General features: G+C 38.7%; 1 protein-coding gene across 6 annotated transcripts in view; it reads left to right on the forward strand.

Moving 5' to 3' along the window:
* DCAF5 (DDB1 and CUL4 associated factor 5) overlaps positions 1 to 19,643 on the forward strand; it is a 72,741-nt gene that overhangs the window by 19,243 nt on the left and 33,855 nt on the right. For all 6 annotated transcript variants that reach the window (XM_027707987.1, XM_027708017.1, XM_027707992.1 and 3 more), the window contains exon 5: positions 1,948 to 2,077. In XM_027707987.1, coding sequence (XP_027563788.1) covers positions 1,948 to 2,077 — 130 coding nt within the window. The remainder of the gene's footprint in view (positions 1 to 1,947; positions 2,078 to 19,643) is intronic.

The following is a 19,643-nucleotide window of genomic DNA, read 5'->3' on the forward strand; positions in this document are numbered from 1 at the left end:
GAGTGATTTATGCAGTAGTTTTTATAAACCCAATTTAATTTTCATTAGAGATGGTGTTGAGCTGCACTCTTGAGAAACATGTTCATACTCCAGTGTATAAAAGCTACAATTGTGAATGAGCATAAAGAACAATTAAAAAGTAATTCCCCTATTTTTCATTAAAATGACTTAGTGCCTCATTAGTTCAGCTCCTGTAATCTCTCTTTGACAGGCTGAAACTTTTGATATCTTAGAAGAAAACTGTGGTGCCAGGCTCTTTATAATAAAGGTGTAAAGGAAAGCACCAGTAATTAGTGACAATAATTTGACTAAAAAAATGTACATAAATTGAAAGTTTATTTTAAAAAACAACTCCTTTATTTGGCAATCTGATGTTGTTTGTCTCTCCACTCAGTTAACGCAAGCCTTTGCCTCTCACTAGGGGCTGTCATTTTAATAACACAGCCTCTTATGTCCCAGCAGGATTCTGATTTGATGATGCAGAAAAAAAAAAAAAAAGTCAGTTTTGGTGTTAAACCTTATTTGGAACTGCCAGCAGACTGACGGCAATTTCTAAAGCCTTAGGGCAGGCTGGCAGAGCAGAAGTTGGCTTCTGTTCTTCTTTTTACCTCTGTCTCCTACGACAATTAATAGCTCCATGGAGCTTCAACTGTTGTTAGAGACCTTTGTTTTCATCACTGCTAAATAAACCCTGAAGAGGAAAATCCCTATAAGAAAAAGCTTGTAATAGAATATGGATGAAATGGCTGCCACAATAGAACATGAGGAGGAGGATACAGGTAGGGCAAGACAAGTAAATGTTCATTATGTCTCAGTTGCTTGATAGGGAATTGTTTCATAAGGTATTGGAAATTTGAGAGGATTGTCTGTTTAACCATGTTTTATATGCCATAATGAGTGATAGGAGGAAAGAAAACTAAGTACCTTTGGAGGCGCTTGTAGGGCTAAGGGTGCCTGCACGTGGTGGCTCAGATAAGGGCAGTAAGTGTCTCCCAAGCACATGAGCAACACAGGAGTTACATCAAAGCAAACAGTGAATGGGAAAGTCTGGCATAATCCCTGGCTCAGAATAGGCATTGATTCTGGCTTCTTAGTTGATTGAAAAAGTGGCAACATGCCACAAATATAAACACAGCAAAGAGAATTAGACTGTGTCTAAAGCTGTAAAAGCTAGCAGAAAGATAGAAGGATGACAGAGTCAAGGCTTTTCCCCACTCTTCATGGAGACAGCATTTTGACAGAATGAATAGGGTAGAGTAGCAGGACAAACATAGTCTCGATGAGAGGGAAAGAGTCTGAATGAGCTTTTTTTTTTACTCTGTGTGAATAATAAGAGCCAACTGTCAACATTTTTTTATGCAAGAGGAACACCCTTCTTGTCTGCTTGTACAGCACTTAGGAGGTGGCAAGCCTTTTTTCCCCAGGGTTGGCAGCTTGCTTTGAGCTGAGTTCCATACAAAAACTTATTTCACTTCTTGTAATTTTATTCTCCCATATAATCAATTGCTGCTGCGTTTCTGGTTTATGCAGTCATCCATCAGTGGCTGTGGAAGCTTTCAGGCATATATTGCTAGAAATCTTTCAGAAGCTCCCCCCCATGCTTACTCCCTATCAGATGACCATTTGGTCATGAACCTTAAGAAGATTCAAATATTTGATCTTTGACTAGCTAGTTTTAAACTCATAACCTTCCATAAGCAAAATGATGTCTTTAAATTCAGCAGATATCCTTTCCCATATTTAGACAGAGTTAAGATGCATGTGGATGGATTTGAAAACTTCAGGTTTTATATTGCTTTGGATGTGTCAGGTTGAGAAATGGTTTGAACATGCCTCCATATCTTCAGATCTTGTTACGCTGTTTCCATATTAAGCTGCCAAAGTCATTGCGTCAAGCAGTTGTATGATTGTTTGTTCTTATATCTGAAATTTCAACTTTTTCAACAGAGCCCTTCTGCTTGGCACACTACCCATCAGCCTTTCACAGTGTAATGTTTAATCCAGTAGAACCCAGATTACTGGCTACCGCCAACTCTAAGGAAGGTGTGGGACTCTGGGATATTCGTAAACCTCAGAGGTATGATCTGGCTCTGCTTGTCTTGTGCTATTTCTTTCACTTGAGAGGTGATGGCATGCTACTCTTTTTTTTTTTCAAATCAGAACATATGGTGGTAAGAAAAGATTCAGAACAAAGTTAATAACAATGTTGGTTATTGATTATTTTGCATAATTAACATTCTTCTTCATTTTTGTGATTTAAATCAATTTAAAATGGGGCTAGATCTTCATGTTAAGGTAAGTGATATTTTTCAGAGCTACCTGGCCTCACTACTGCAGATTAACTTGGATTGTTGTGTCAAGTTCTCATCATTATACTTAGCACTGGCTTGCTAATACTGGAAGAAGCTTCAGTGGGCATTGCCTGGTTTACAGTTTGTTTTTCCTACCCAGTTCAGTTTTCAGTGGTTGACTGGTTGTGGTCAAGTCAGCTTTTTACTCAGTGCTTATGAGTTTTGTATGACTTCCTGAATAATACAGACACCTGGACAATCAGTTTGGCTGTATAATGTGCTTCCAGATTTGCATAGAATTATAAACAAATGAAGAGAATAAGGTTGCAGCATGAAATGTGATTAGACTGGGTTCTAAAGTGGATGTGTGCAATGTCCAATATCAGAGTTTGGAATGTATGAGTATTTAAGCTTCTGTTGAAGTCTTTATCAGTCTTTCAGATTTAAAATTTTCATTTTTTTATCATAATAATCTGTGGTGGGTTAACCCTGGCTGGATGCCAGGTTCCCAGCAAAGCTGCTTTACCACCCCGCTCCTCAACTGAACAGTGGAGAGAGAATATAATGAAAGGCTCATGGATCGAGATCAGGACAGGAAGAGTTCACTGACCAATTACCATGATGGGCAACACAGACTTGACTTTGGGAAATTAATTGAATTTTTTACCAATCTAATCAGAAGAGGGTAATGAGAAACAAAAAAAAACCTCAAAACCACCTTCCCCCCACCCTTCCCTTTTTCCCATGCTAAATTTTACTCCTGAATTCTCTACCTCCTGCCCCCTCAAAGTCATACTGGTTTTGCAGGATTTTTTGATTTTCGGCTTCTACCTCAGTTCCGTGATTAAAGAACTTCCACGAGTTGGTCTCTTTTTCAAAAGGGAGTTGCACCAAAAAATTTCTCTTTCCAGACATTTATTCGCAGAGTAGGAATATAAAAGGAATTATGTTGGTAAATCCTATATGAATCCAAAATTTAGATGAAGTCTTTCACTTGGGTAGCAAATTGAAATAGCATCGACTCATGTAGCTGTAAAGATTATATAAGGCTAACAGGAATAAAGAGTGGAAGTGCCCAGAGAAGGGCAGTGAAGCTGGTGAAGGGTCCAGAGCATGAGTCCTGTGAGGAGCAGCTGAGGGAGCTGAGTTTGTTTAGCTTGGAGAAAAGGAGGCTCAGGGAAGACCTGGTTACTCTCTACAACTACCTTAAAGGAGGCTGTAGTAAGGTGGGGGTCGGTTTCTTGTCCCAAGTAAAAAGAGATACAACAAGAGACAATGGCCTCAAGTTTGTACTGGGGGAGCTTCAGATAGGATATTAGAGAAAATTCTTCACCAAAAGGGCTGTCAAGCATTGGAACAGGCTGCCCAGGGAAGTGGTTGAGTCACCATCCCTGTAGATATTAAATACATGTGTAGACATGGCGCTTAGGGACTCGTTTCAGTGGTGGACTTGGCAGTGTTGGGTTAATGGTTGGACTCACTTTTCATAAATGTCTTTTCCAACCCAAATGATTCTATGATTCTATTCTAAATATCATTAACGATATAAACATTGACACTGGTATATGCAGGAGCACATTACTTGAGTAAGGAATTCTTCTATTACAAATTTGAACAGCTGCTTTAGCAGAAATAGTACCTTTCTATAATATTTAGCTATTCTTACTAAGACACATCTCCAGAAGTTTCTCATCATTTATATAAAAGTGTTAATGAGCATTTGCTTAGAGTGTTAGCAGCTATCAGGTCATGGAAACACAGATGATCTCCAGTCTGGATGCTATCCTGCCTTCTTCTTTGATCTTAACCACAAAGCGAAGGGCTTACTGTGAGCTAGTTGGGGCTACTGTTGTATGGGACAATAGTCTGTACTCAAATTTAAGGACACACATTTTTAGCTGTATTGTGGCACTGTTCTTTTAAATGCCAAATATAAAATAATTACAACAGAATTTAATTCCTTCTTGGCAAGTAATTAGCATCAGTATGAAAGTCTTAATCACATTTGATAAATCTGAAGATTTTTGTGATTTTTTTTTTTAATGATGAAAGAAGAGGGGAAAGAGTTTCTTATGTTTTAATGTCTAGGTTATCCTAAAGGGCCTTGAATAAATTAAACTACTGGAAGCTTGTATATTTACATCTGATGGACAGGAGCTACCCTTTTCTGGTCCTAATCTGTTCAAAGTAAACCTGTCCAATTAAAAAGTCTAATGTGGATGCGACTATAGAGCTGAAATTCTGACGTGGATAGGTCACACCACTTTCCCTAAAGCAGGAAAATGTGTGCATCACCCTTATTGTACAACTAGGCACACATCATGTGTGCGAAACACTGAATTTAAAGCTTTTGCACCTACTACATGTGGTACATTGTGTAAAATAGGCACATGCTTCCTGCCTGCAGCCTACCTTCAGAAAAATGAATAGTAAGAGAAAGGCTGCTCCTCACAGAGTATATGCTGTTGTCTTATATTTAGAGTCTCAGACTTGAGCTGAGCAAGCTGTAACATAAGTGAATGCAGGTGAAAAGTCTGCCCTCACCTGCCATTTTGTGGCGACAGCCATTAGCTTTCCTCCTTTGTTTGATAGAGATGTGCCCAAAACATGGTGAGAAGGATATGCTTGGCTTATGAAAAGAAAATGGCCCTAAATCACTCTGCTGCCACTGCATTTTTTTCCCAGGGAACTCTCAGGAAAGAGGACACTTCAGAATAATCCGCGTCCTTCTAGTGGGCTGCCAAAACCAGAGTCACTCATATTTGAAGAAATTAGACTGGATTTTTAGTCTTTTTTAAAGTAACAAAGCATTTGCCAAAACTTCCACTGGTCTCTGTAGATCTAATTTGCTAATCTAGAAATACGGAACTTGTTTTTTAATGTATTTTGAGCCAATTCATTTTGTCTTATGAGAAAAAAATTTTATTAATTTGTAGATAAGATAAACTTCAGCTGTTTTGTCACAATGTGTGGTAGTGGAATTTTGATTAGAGGTTGAGTGGATAGAAAGAAGGGGAAGAAGTATAGATAATTTTAGATGTTTGCTGTGGATTGCCAAACTCTTAATTTCCAGTGGGTTAAGCAGGGCTGCAGCACTCCTCCAATATAGGAAATATGGCTCTGTGTAGTTAATAATTTGCTGCTAGTATAACACTTCATGTAAAACTCATACCCCAACTACTGTCCTGTTCTCTGTCAGTTCCTGAATGGAGGCAGAGTTAGACTGATGCAGGCACTGCGTGGTTTGCTTCCTATCTGGAGGCTGTTCTGAGGAATCCTGCTGTTGCTCAGCTGGAAAATCCAGCAAATTAAAGCTTGAAATTCCAAAGACTAACTTTTTGTGGCCAGTGGCACTACTGCAGCTAGCAATACCTTCACATAATATGTATTGCAGCCAACAGCACTGGTGTGGCAATATTTTTTGCAGATATAGGTGAGGTTTGATAAATCCACAGGATTTCACTCATTTGAAGGGAATCAGGCTCGATGATGAATTTCCAGTTTTAATCAGCAGGGGGTCCTCAGGTGAAGTAAAGTTTTTCTTTGACTCTGTTCAGCTTGATAATGCACTGTCAGAAAAGGGGAGATTTGCTGTTAACCTCTAAACTTGTATGGCAGTCAGTGGAATATGGTTAATTGTGCATTTTTAAACTAATAGCTCTAAATCTTAAAAATATTGAATGGAGTAGTGAAGTCCTTGTAGGTTAGAGAATTCAAATATAGATTCCACTGCTTGTCAGAAACAAATGAGCTGCATCTACTTATTTATCCAGAAAATCTGAGGATTTTTACATCAGGGTACTTTTCTCTAAAACACATGGCTCTTCTCCAATTGGGTTATTGGGAGAATTTGTCTTAGCTTGCTGTTACATGCCTCCAGCCAGGAAAGTTGATTTTACCCACTTCTATAGTCAGGCAACACTAAACACCTCTACAAATTAAAATTGAAATACTTTTAGGGCTAGGAAAAAAGTCCTGATTATCAGCAGATTTTATTCATATGCTGTGGAATTGGTTAACTTTCTAATGGGAAGCTGGGAGTGCTTTATGCTTGGCTGCTACAGTGAAGGAAGTAATTGAAAAGCCAACATTTCTTGGCATGCATGGACAAATTTAGAGACAGTTGCACAACTCTGAAATGTGGAAAGTTTAGCTCACTTCAAAAGTCATAATTTGATTAGTCTTGCTGACTGAGTCAGGATGCAGAGTCGGATTCATTTTGCTTTTTCTCAAAGTTCATTCACAGCTTGATATCTCTTCTGTCTCAGATTCAGTGCAGCAATTGAGATTCCCTGCTTCTATGCCAGTAACTAATAAGATTTGAATGTGGTGGGCTGGCTCCTCAAAAATAGCATATGAAGGGCTATTAATATAGTACTAATATAATTCCAGCATCATTACAAGTTGACTAGTGATTCAGGAAATCTTATTTTGCTATTTTTAGAATGTGTGAGTATTTCTAGCCTCTCAGGTGGACGTTAAACTGAAATCACGTGTATTGTTTCTTTTTCAAAAACAGCGCATTGAAAAGCCTTAAATATGGTTTCGGATGATGAGGCTGTTGTAAGGCGTTCATGCCACTAGATGGGGTCTGGAAGCTGTGCCTTTTTTTTAAGAAAATCGAAAAAAATGGGTCTGTGCTTCTTAAATTGTTTACAATAAAATATGTATTGCAACTGTGTATTGTTACATTATTGCTGGGAGCAACTCAGCAAGGCGGAGTACACATATATGTCAAGCAAAGACTATGTAACTTCACTTATTTTTAGGGACTCATGTTCTCCCTTCGCCTTTTCCATGGACCCCCATGCTCGTCTCCTTCTTTTTACTGAAATCAGAAGACTGGGTTTTTTTCCTCTAAGAAAATATAATAATTATGCCCTTAAAGCTTTCTTTTCCTATGTTCCCCATACCCTCCACTCACAGCAACTAATCTGGAAGTTTTTGAGATCAAAATTATATTGTCTTGTCCTATTAATGACCATCACATATTTTTAAACTGATCTTCATGTTACAAAAAGGCTGTTCACAGAAGTGTGTTCTGCTTGTGATAGGAGTTTTGAGCGTGTACTTTATACACATTGGGATCCATTTGTGTGTCCAGTTCAAGGGTTAAAATGCTAAGTCTTGGGTCATAAATACATGTCTTGGGGCATTTTATGTGAGCCTGGGATGGGTTTATCTAAAAACTAGATAGGCCCTCATTCCTGTGTTCATTGCATAGTTCTGTGTTTGACCTGTTTTTTTGAGCCAACTCATCATGTTTAGAAGTCAGAAAACGAAGCTGGAAAGGCTTTGTAGCTTTCTTATGCCCTAGCAAGTTGTACTTGCTTTGGGGAGGGCCCAGTTGATAGCATAAATGATGGAGAAGAGAGAATCAGGCCTGTAAGGCTGCAAACGGGACATGAGAAGGAAACAAAACCTTCCTCATCTGAGGAGCAGTGAAGTATTAGATATGTTCAGCTGTTTGTGGCATTCTGTTCATTCTGTTTACTTGCTTCAGTTTCTTTTGCTACACTAACCTTCCTCTTTTTTGTCTTATCAGCCTGTTCCTTACGAGCTTTTTACAAAATAGAAGTGAAACATAAGCAAAGTTAGGGGTGATTTACCTTTCAAGGCTGCATGTTTCATAAGAACAAACTGTAAGCACAAAGTGTTTCTTCTTGTCACTTGACTTTTTGTGTTCCTAGAGTACAACATAGGGTTCCAAGACCCCAGACTTGAGTTTTGGGATCTGGGAATACATTTGTCCCCCCTAACTCAAGGGGGACTGAATTCAACTCTGAGGGAGGTAGAAATGCTTACATGCAATAGACCTTTCCAAGATTCTTCTGAAAGTTCAGGAGACTTGTGCTGTCTGCATAGTTACAAGTCAGTTCAAAAAGCCCAATGATGAGTTCAAAAAATCCTTGACAATCTGGGCACACCTGATATTCCTTGGTGATTGTAAACTTTATGGCATATTTTAAAAGCTGATTTAACCATACAAATCATAATAAGCTCGAGTTAAAGGAGTGTCAATTTCAATGTTTTCCATCAAGGCTTTACAGACAAAACTAAACAGGAGCATTAATTGAGCTTTAATTTCTTTCTTTGTCTTGGTTGGGAAGTAACTGCAGTTCAGAGCCTTTTTTAGCAAACTTTTTTATCTCACATTAAATGAATATTTGTGTCTCAAAAAATACCAATCAAGAAAGCTTTCTTAGTGGACTTCAACCAACAACAAATTTGCCTCCTGCACTGAGAATTTAGAGGAAGCAAATTCCCAAGTTCTGGATAAGGAATACTCGTCAGATATCAGCAAATCATCCAGTGATTAGCTCATTAAATAGTAAGCAAAATATAGACATGAAAATTTCTTCCCTGTAATAGACTAATTAGGGGGATCTCCAGGGAGGACTCTTCTTAGCATGTTTATAAATGTTGAGGTATGTTAATCTTGCCAGTGTGTGGAGGACTTTGAAGATGCGGATGCACTGTGCTGCAGGTCTTCAAATGATTGTGTTCTCTAAGGTCTTTGTCTTGAACAGAGCTTTTTCTGCCAAGTGCTAATTACTAGGTGTTCAGCTTAGTCGCTGTGCTGCAAAAAACCACAATCCAACTCTTAAAGCTATTTATTGAATGCATAACTTCTCATCCACATGTATTGGAAATCACGGGTACTCAGTTCTTTTGAAAATCCTGATTGCTTTTACTTGTAGTTTCACTTATTTCATTCCCAGCCTTTCAAAAACCTAATGAGTATTACTTTTTTCTTTCTGAATCAGTGGTCTCTGATGGCAAGAGGAAAAACACTATTGGATGTAAAAGTCTTGCAGGTGGCGTATGCCAGATTGACACCCTCATACGTAGTTGGAAAAGCTAGGTTTCAGGTTCATGAAGCCTTTGCAGTTTTGAAATAGAAGTGGTAGCTGCCAGAAGTACAGGCAACTTAGGAACAGTTCTTTGGAGTTTAGTTAGATGCATGTCAGGTAGACCGTCTTTGCAAAAGAGACCCAAGTACTACCTCTGAGTGAGGCATGGTTTATTTTGTTAGGGGTTTTTTGTTGACGAATGGGTGTGCAAAGGAAAGGGAGGAAAGGGAGATGATGACCATTTGCATCTCTCTCTGTACCACAGGTGATATTTATAACCTATTGCATAGAGAGGACTTCAGAAAACCTGTGTGGTGATGTGGAAGGTATTCTAAGGTCATAAAACTAGCATTGTAACTCAGTCCAAGTCAATAGATTGAGGTCTCCACTCGTTGCCAGTTTTAGTTATTAGGGTCATACCTTCAAGGTATTTGATTCTTAAAGATCATACCAGAAGAACAGAGACAGCAGTTATTTTCTGAGAAATGCTCATGCGCATGCTGAGTTTTATTCTTTCGAGATTACCTTTCTGAGCTCACTCCAGAAACAAACTGTTGCCTAGTTTTATCTGTGTGTTACCAAGATGTCTGGTATGTTGGATGAAATACTGAGCTTCTGGAAAGTGCAAGTGAGGGATCCAGTATTGTTGCTGATCATGTTGCAGGGGATATTAATTCAGGGGCAAACCACAGAGTTTAATTCTGACAGCGAGTTTCCTGAGGTTCAGTGCTCTTTCCTTAGAAGCTAGAACTAGTGGATTGGGAATTTTCTTAATGTAGAATCTGTAGATGTTACCTGATGGCTACAGGAGTGGAATGGCAAGAATAGTACAAGGACATTTAAGGTTTTACTTTTACTGTTTTGCATTTTGACTTTTCATGTAAAGGAAAGAAGCTTTCATGTAAAGGAAAGAAGTGATTCTCATCACTTCCAGTGTGAATGCTTTGGGATTCCCAAAGCCCCTGAAGGTGGCAGAGTTTTCTACATCATTGAATTGGCAACTTCTTGTTTAAATTGTTGTGCTGGTTTAAAAGTTAACCAGCAAGGCAAAATGAACTCAATTCAAAAGAGAGATTTATAAGTCAGAATAACAATTTATTAAAATAATGCAATAAGTACAATTATACAGACAGACAATTGGTTTTAATCCACAAAACCCAAATGTACAAACCCAGCACCCTGGGGTATGAACAAAAGTGGTGTACCTTGGCCCACCCCCCGAGTCCAAAGCAAAGGGAGAGGGGATAAAACCTGCTGGTGGGAGAGCTGCTGCAGTCTGGTCAGAAGTGGTGATTGCAGTCCAAATGAGGGTGGTGGTCTCAGCCTGGTTGGGAGCAGCGGTGGTCTGCTGTCTTCCTCTGGGTCCCACGAGAGAGAGCCAAGGCTCTGAAACTCCCAGTTATATACTCTCCAGTTCAGGCGGGAGTGCTCAGTCCCTCCCTCAGAGTAGGGAATTCCATAAAAGGGCATGTGGATGCTCAGTCCCTCTTATCAGAGCGGGGAATTCCATATAAGGATATCAGAGCGGGGAATTCCATAAAAGGGTACAGGAACATCTTCCCACCTTGCAGGCCTCTACTGACAGCAGTTTTTGGGAAATGGCATGGAGGCTATAGAATACACAGTTTTGGGTTACCCCCATCCAGGGATGAATTGGTCCCAGCCGTTCTAACCAGGACAATTGTTTCAGTGCAGTAGAAGTGTGCTGAATATTTCTGTTTGGAAACCTTTGTCAATCCTGCTCTGAACAGAGCACTGTATTAATGACTGCAGGAAAAATGTGTGTATCTTGGCAACCACTTTTTTATTGTCAGGCTTATCAGTTCATTTCTTTCCCTTCCCCATTGAACCATTTGTTGTGAATTTTGACTCACTTGATCCTGCTCAAAGTAATCCATTTAGCTAGATTACAGTATAACAAATTTGAAGTGCTATTTTGGCACTCACCAGTATGGGTCAACCACACTACCTCAAATAGTTCAAATAACTATTTGTCTTCTCACACTGGAAATAGAACTCATCCTACACTTGTACCGTTCTCATCTATTACGCTTCTGTGCTACTGAGGCAGCTCAACCAATTTGTTTCTCAACCTAGAATTTGAAGCTCTCCTAACCAGGTCTAACTTGGCGTATTTGCCCCAAATTACACAGAACCTAAACTTAGATACTTTTTCCCCTATTTGTCTTCCATTATTTCTTAGAAGTTTCTTTTAATGTGATAGAAAGTGAACTGACTGTTGCTTAAATTTGTGGGGATTGAATTATTCTTCTCTGGGAATCTTCGAGGTGTGTTGACAGAACATTTGAACCGTAATGGCATCTGGGGGAGTGGTTTTCGTGCTGATGACTTTCCTGCATACGGAGTCCTTTTTTTTGTGGTTGTCACCTTCAGTCAGTTGATGCTTTTTTCTTCTTTTTTTTTTCTTTAAAGATGGAAGTGCAGCCTAAAGTTTCAAAATAAGTAAATTAGTGAATTTATTGCTAAGTATTTTTACTCTGAAGCAAGAAATCTTTTCTCTTGCTGGTGTGAGCACCACGAATAGATAGTCTGGAAATACTTAACTGTGCAAGTCTGCTAAATACTGCCTGGTATTTAAATGTGCGAAAACAGGTGGTGTAGTCTCTTTTTCCCACCTTTATGTCTTGTCCTTATTGTGGAATTTACTGGGACGGTACTGTAGAAAGGACCTTCTCACTTAGCTTCTGTTTTACATGTATACACTTCATATATCATTTGCACTCCCACTTTATGCGTGACCTCATCAGTCCCCTTGGGATAGAGGATTTATCTCAGCTTTCTCCATGTTTAGGCTGGTATCCTTCCCATAGTGGAGTGTATTTAGAAAGATTTTTGGCTTTCCTCTAGCATCCCTGGATCTGTTGATCAGACACACAACCAAGTTTTGGAGAACTGAGGTTCAAAAGAGAGTGAGTGTTGTTAGTAGTTCAGCTTTTAATTCTTTATTGTTCTCAGATAGGGCTATGGTAACTCTTCTGTTCAGCTTTCCCTCTTGATTGACTAGTTTTCTCAAAGCTTCATCAGTTAAAATCACACTATCCATTGCTGATAGTTAGCGCTCCATCAGATGCACAGAGATTTTCTGATTTGAATATTAAACTTTTTCACACCTATCAGCATCCACACGTTTGCAATGTTTTGATTCTGACGAGGGACTTTAAACTGAATACTGTCCCTTTGCTCTGTCTGATCCAGCTTGCTCCTAGAAGCAGCAGCGCTATTCAGGTTTAATATTTTCAACATTATGTGTAACTTTATGCAGTAAACATAAAGTCAGGAAACCTGGTTTTGTTTCACAGTGCTGGTTAGGTCTGTTCATTGACCTTTCTTGCCCTGGGTTTTTCCTGTACAGAGAAATGGGAATACTACCTACTTCAAAAGCCTCATGATGCTTAACCTTTTTGTTAGCTTTGAAATACTTTCACACCCAGGTCTTTCTAAAGCATAAATTTAAAGTGCAAAGTATTGTCCTTCCAATGCAAATTTAAAAAGTATAATCTGTTGTTCAAAAGAAGCTCAGATTTAATGGGGTTTTGTAGCCTGCTTTCTTAAGGAAATAGGTTTGTAATCATCTAAGTCTTGCCATAATTGCCTCTACAGCTCATTTCAACGTGGAGGGAATGAAAAGAGAAGCCTTTTTTTGTTAAAAAAAAATAAAAAAATAAAAAAACCATTGGTGACTGAAATCGAAGGGGAGATCCACTTAGTGCATTTACTAGGGGAACATTTGAAATGTTTGTTCAACCCTATTGTAAGACAAGGGAATTAGTCTTTGAAACATCAGTCCAAGGGAAATTGTGGTGGAACCAACTTGATATATCCAAAGTTATGTGTGCAGTTGCATTCAGTTAGCTTTACATGACAATTTGCATTCATCTTTTACCTACTAGAGACAAAAGCTTTACTAATTCAAGATTGGACTCTTCTACTGCAGGAGCATTTTGGATCTTGCCACTTTTCCTGTCAAAAGAAAGCAACTTTCATGTTGCTACTCTTATCTTTTATTTCAGCTTGTGTAGCTTTTAAGAATTAAAAATTCATGCAGCTTCACTAGAGAAAAGAAAGGGAGCAAGTATATATAAATTATTGGATAACAGAGCAAGTCTATGGCTGATGTTTACTCAGCTTTCCTAATGCAAGACAACAGTTGCAGCTCATAAATGTGTAAGAAAAAACGCATTGTAGGACTGCAGTACTGACATGTGACTGCTTTTACATAGACGGTAAGGTGTGAAAATGGATTTCACTCTTCAGGAGTAATTGCCAACTTTTACAATCGGATTATTTTTCTGAGGTAACATTCTCTGGTATCCGTGTTCTTTCTGTTATAATGACTTTTGGTGAATGCTTCCTTTTGAGAACAGCTCCTGTTCCTTTATTTGGCCTAAAAGTCATCTTCCCATGCCATGTCTGGCTGTATTTGCATCTTCTCTATCTAGTTATCTGATGGAACCTACTCCTTTGTGTTTTGCTGGATTTAGATGAGCAGTTTTCTCTGTCACAGTCTGTACTCCATCCTTCAAGGTACTATTTCTGAACAGGCTGAATAACGGACTCTCACCATAGAATTTAGGGATGAGAAACGGATGGAAATGATCAGGTGTTTTAACTAGCTTGCATGTGGCTGTTGGACAGTTGACTTTTAGATTGTATTCTCTACTTTCTTTTTTTATCTGGCTAAGTTTGTTTTGGTTTGTTTTATTTTTTTTTCCTGAAAAACTATTTTCATGCCTACAACATGTCACTTATTACTTACATTACAATAACACCTAGATGATTCAAGCAGAGAGTGAAAATAGGACACTGACTTGCAGATCTGTAGTGAGGACAAGCCTAGGACGGTGAGAGTGTTTGGGAACAGGTTTGTGATAAGATTAAAACAGGTGCTAGTTTTGACTAGAGCTAGAGCTGCAGGAGGATGTGAAACATTCAGACAAACAGGGTTTTTTTGTTTGTTCGTTTATTTATTGTAGTCATCATTTGCTACTGTTCAATCTCTGTGATGGCAGAGGTAATCCTTAAATCCTGAAAGGATAAAAGTAATACAGATGAGAGGGAGAGCTTTGTATGCTTTATGCCTCTGCTTTCGCCATCTTCCTCAAAATACTGAAATTCTTGAATTATTTTCCTGTGTATAAAGGCAGAATAAAGGAAAACATAATGCTTCCTGGAGAACTGCCTGAGATCACTGGTAAAGCTACACTCAGTGATTCAGTTAGGTCATAAGGGCCAAACCATGCAAGCCTTTGCTATTACATGTTCTGATTGCTCTGGGTACATAAATAGTGATGTCCGACATTTTTAAGGCTCCAGTTTCTGAAGACAGTTATCAGATAAGAACATTACTTATTAAAAAAAATTAAAATATTGCCCTCCTGGTTTGAAGGGAAAAGTGAAACTTCTGCTCAGCTTAGAGCTTGCCACGCATGAAAGTTTATTAATGATGGGGAGATTCTTTTTTTGTATTAGTTTACATATTCCTGACACTAACAGTAAACAGCAGAAGGAATGTCCCATTCTTGAACATGCAGAATCTTCACCTCGAATTCTGTACTTTTCCAATCTTGGTGGATGCAGTTTATTTTAGTTGCATTTTCTTTTTGAAAGAAAGCAAAGATGTTTAGTTTTGCTAATAATACACATTTATTTTATTTGGTTATTCTTTAATGTCCAAACAAATACCCCTTTTTTCCTATTAAGGATTCTGGGTGATATAGTTCTTGGAAACAGTTCTTGTAAAGGTAGTGAGATAATCAGAAGTAGTGATGACAGAATTTAGAAAAATGAGCTTGTTAGTGAAAAATTATAAAATCTTGAGTATCGCTTGTGTACTTTTTAACCTTAAGACACTGCTGGACTTCCTTCAGATTTGTTAACACTTATGAATACTTACAGAGAAACTCCATACACTTTGACACAATTTATCTACTTTTCAAAGAAACTATCTTGAGATTTTTGTGAGACTCATAATCTACTTTAAAAACGTCAGCATGATTATTGATATTGCGCTTACTTCTCTGTTATTGGTTAATTTGGCCCTTTCTAAGTGTTTGCTTCAGACTAAATATGAATTGTGTGTCTTTTTACACACACAATAACTTTCAAATAAAACCCCTAACTTTTTTGCAGTTTTCCAAGCCAAAATTCTGTTTGTCAAGTTTCATTCCAGCTCTTTCTGCACAGTTAAAAGTTCCTCAATTATGTGGTTACAAAACTGCTGACAAACACAGTTGTATGCAATGGTGTGTATGAAGTTATGAGCATTCAGTTCACTTTTTCCTTTTAAGGTCATTCTTTCATTAAGTTAGTTTCACTCACTGCTGTTTATGATACCAACACTTTCTTCCTTATTTCCTTCCTTCCTTTTTCCTCTTAAATGGCACCCATTTCCCAAGGATGCTATCTGTACTGAAGTTCATTGTCAGATTTGTAGCTTATCAGTATGAACTATTCAATTGTTTTATTTAATGCATCTATTTAATTTATTTTATTTCTACCAAGACACTGATCTTCTCTCAGTTTTAATGGGCACTGTCTTCTGCCAAACTCACTTTTGAATAGCCTGGGTTAAGCTTATGTTCCCGATCAGGCAGTCAACTTTTCGAAAAAAGGACATAACAGCTTCTTTGTCTGGAAAAGAGGAGAGAGGAAGAGAGACAAATTCTTGTTTCAGGTATAGACTTTTCCTGCAAATTCTGAGTGCAGTTAGACTACTTATTCCCTTATCCCACTGGCTGCCAGTAGAAACTGATTTATTTACATTAGTGGTCTACTCTTGGATTGAAAGCCTTCCATTGTTTGACTGAGCTGGTATTTAGTTAACATTTGTGTGCTGCCTGTGTGCAGCATAACCAGCTATGGAAACGACCATATTACATATAACCATCCATTCTCTCCCTCCTCGGTCTCACTCCAGCTCCAGCATGTGTGTTTGGATTGTAACGTTCCATCTGTGGACTAAATATTTCTCTTAATCATACAATATGACTTTTTTAAAAACTCAGATGTGCATGCGTCTCTGTATTGCTTCCAGAGTTGGCAGGCAACATCAGCATTCCATAGCTGTCTGAGTGAGCCAAATTTGGAAGCAGAGTAAATTCGAGTAGTCTGGCTCTGGATGCATAAAGATAATGCCTCTGGCAGAAAGGGCGTCCATCTTGTTCAGAGATGTCCCTTTAGGATTGCCTTCAGATTTCTCACTAGCTGTCATGGTCTGTGTCTTCAAGAGAAGAGGACTGAGTGTGATGCATCAGTAAACTTTTTAATAACTGCAAGAAGGTGTTGCCTCTGAAATTTCTTTGTTGGAGCATGCAATAAGGGGCAGGCAGAAGTGGCAGCTCTAACATGAGCAGCATATCCAAACACATCTACACTGCCCTATTATGTGAAAATATCCAAAAGCATCACCGACTAAAGGTATAAAGCAGCACCATGGGGCAACTGGGAAAGTGGTGATAGTCATTTGAGCACTGAACATGCTTAAGCACTGCGCTCCCCTTCCTTTTCCCTCCCCACACATAAAAAAAATAAAGTGCAAAAGCTCTGATTCTGATTAGTTTGAAGATCTCTAGGGCTTCTTGATTCAGACCTCCTCCTTAGTACTAGTAAGTGTTAATAGTGGTTTAATATGGTAAAAAATAACTTCTACCAGCTTCTTTCTTGGATATGGCTCACTGCCCTTTTCCTGCAATTTTGATGGAGATGGAATACTCTAGAAGACATCTCAGGCAATTAGTATTTTTTTCTAAAGCCAGCATGGTTGTTCTATAATCAACTAAATTTTATGATGGAAGCTACTGAAGTCTTGAGGTTCCTCAATTCTCAATACTGCTACCACGTGCACAGCCTGCAGTAGGAGGCAGAGCAAGAGAGATTTCTCAAATCCTTTATATGTCCTCTATTTGAGAAGTAGGTGCGCAGCTTTTCCACCAAGATGGAGCCATGAGCTGCACTCCCTCTGTACACATCCCACCTCATATTCCTGAACATATCTCTCAGATGTTCTGTCCTAGGAGAAGAGAGAGAGCAAATAGTTTTCCTCTGTTTGGATCAGGAAATGGATGTTTGGCAGGGATTGGTGTCCGTTTGTTCATCTCATCTCCACCTGACTACCTGCTGCCTCTTTTCAGAGCTTGTTAAAGGAAAACACTGTGCAGTTAATTTAACAAACCCTTTCAACAAGGCAGAGAGGAAGCAATCAAGACACAGCAGGGTGGGGAAAACAGAAAACCACTGCCTTGTGAATAGTACAGCAACATGCTGCACTTGGAGCTATAGAGTCTGACTTCTGGAGACATGAGAATTGAGGCAAGTGGGGAGAGTCATCAGCATGTCACTCTTACATTACAAATATAAGACAAATTACTATTGTAGTATTTCCTTCTGCATCAGGCAAACTAGCCCACTGCCTTTCGTATTCGTGTGGGGTTTCAGGTTTTTGTTTGTTTTTCTTTTTTTGTCTGAGCCAAATGTCCAAGGAACTACAGCAGGAGCTGTATTTCCATTGCATGTGTGGCTCAATCATGTGGAAAAGTAAGGGTACGAGGTAGTCAAAGCTATGGATCTTTTGAGGAGCATTAACAGTGCAGCTCCTTAATTCTGGACTTTTTATGTGTGTATATGATCATTTTTTCTGAAGTTGTAGTCTCTCTTACTTCCTTTGCTTTCTGAAGTAAAATACTCTTTTAGAGCTTTGTTACACTAAAGTTACTGCAATACAAGACAGAATTCAACTCCAAGAGGTGTTTGCTTTGATAACTTTGACTGCTATAGGAGCTTTGTGAAACATCAGTAAGCAGCATGGAAGCTCGTTTAATATTACACTACTGTTACTATAAAATATAATGTCAAACTATTTCAGGCAGACCATAATAAGAGTAACCATGGAAACTTTGCCTGAAGACTTGAAAGTATAGGGCATCTGGTAGGCTCACTCATTTGTAGGCAGGAGAGAATTCTGAGTTATGGTTTGGATTAAGGAGGAAAACTGGTAATGAGTAGAGGATCTTGGTGCAGCAGCGACTGCACCTTAACAGTAGGCCTGAGTGGTGCATGTATGTTATGACCTTCTTACCCATGTTGGAGAACTCACATATTTTTATAGAAAAATTGATTTTTCTCAACCAAGATAATCTGGGGTTATTTCTTCTGCCTGCTTTTTTTGTTGAGGTTTTGGTTGGTTTGGGTTTTTTGGGGTGTTGTGTTGTTTTAGTTTATTTGTCAGGTTTTTTTAAGGAAGTGGAAACTTCCATAGAAAAAAAAATGCCTTACTCAAACATATCAGGAGAGGGGGAGGCAAAACAGTCATGTGTGTTTTGGTTTTCTTGTTTTTCTTTGCTTTTTAATATCTGACTGAGTATTTTGAGCTGGATTAATACTTTATTGGTCTTGAATAGCAGAAGCTAGGGCTGATGAGGGGGATCCTAAATCCTTGTCTCTAAGGTTACAGTTTCTACTATCACATTATTTCATGTTTCTATTAAAAACCTTTAATGCTATTAAGAGAAGCTCAGCAACTTTGCCTAGGAGGAGGAGAACATGAGAGACCAGGACTGTTCATGTTGATACGGGTGTTCAGAAGTTTTGGTGTCTAGCTTGAAGGTCTTACTAGTCAGCTGACTTTGAAAATGTGACTTCTGGTGCCTTTTTGGCATCCTGGCTTTGACTGTTCTGTTCACAGAGTGCAGGTATGTGAGAGCAGTGTATTTCTAGTGCATTCATTATGTGGAGTCATCTGTTTTGTTTTGGTTTTCTTTAGCTCTGGCTTAGGAACAATGGTTTTTTAACTTTACAGTATCTCATGTAATAAAGCATGTTTCAACCTGCATGGAATGTGGCTTTCCATCAGTGTGGAGTGACTCATTTTTCGTAGTTGTTTGGGCAGAGGGCTACATCAGAAAGTATTATGCATTAAAATCTATGAATAAACTTCCCTCTAGAATTTGCAAATTCTGTGCTGGCATGCTTTTTCTGGTCCAGAAGGTGCATAAAAGTCACAGCTCCCAACAAGATTTGATGGGTATTGCTCAAAACCTATTAACAAAATGTTGAGTTCTGGTACTTCTTAGGGAGCTTTCAGTGATCACTAAACAAAAAGGGACAAAACGTTGTCCATCTTGGTCTTCCTTTCTATACACACAGTCATTCCAAGTACAGGGATTGATCGAAGCCTTTGAAAAAAAACAGGAAGTCTGTACAATACAAGCTGCATTTCAGGTATGCTGTGATTATCTTTAGGTTCCTGGATGGAACAAATTTCATTTCTGTTACTTTTTAAAGAGAGAACCTGGAAACCTGTGGCCCTTTGTTTTTGTCTTCTGTATGTCAATAAGAACAGATACAAATACTCCAGCTCTGAATGTATAGCCTTACAGGGGACAAGGAAACTAGCTAATTCAGGCATGTGAGAGTTTTAGGTAACACTGTCAGCATAATTGTCTTGCCTACTTGGCAGTATTTTTAGATGAAGCCACTTTGA

The sequence above is a fragment of the Neopelma chrysocephalum genome, unplaced genomic scaffold (assembly GCF_003984885.1).
Source record: "Neopelma chrysocephalum unplaced genomic scaffold, ASM398488v2 Primary Assembly neopelma1_24, whole genome shotgun sequence".
Lineage (NCBI taxonomy): Eukaryota > Metazoa > Chordata > Aves > Passeriformes > Pipridae > Neopelma > Neopelma chrysocephalum.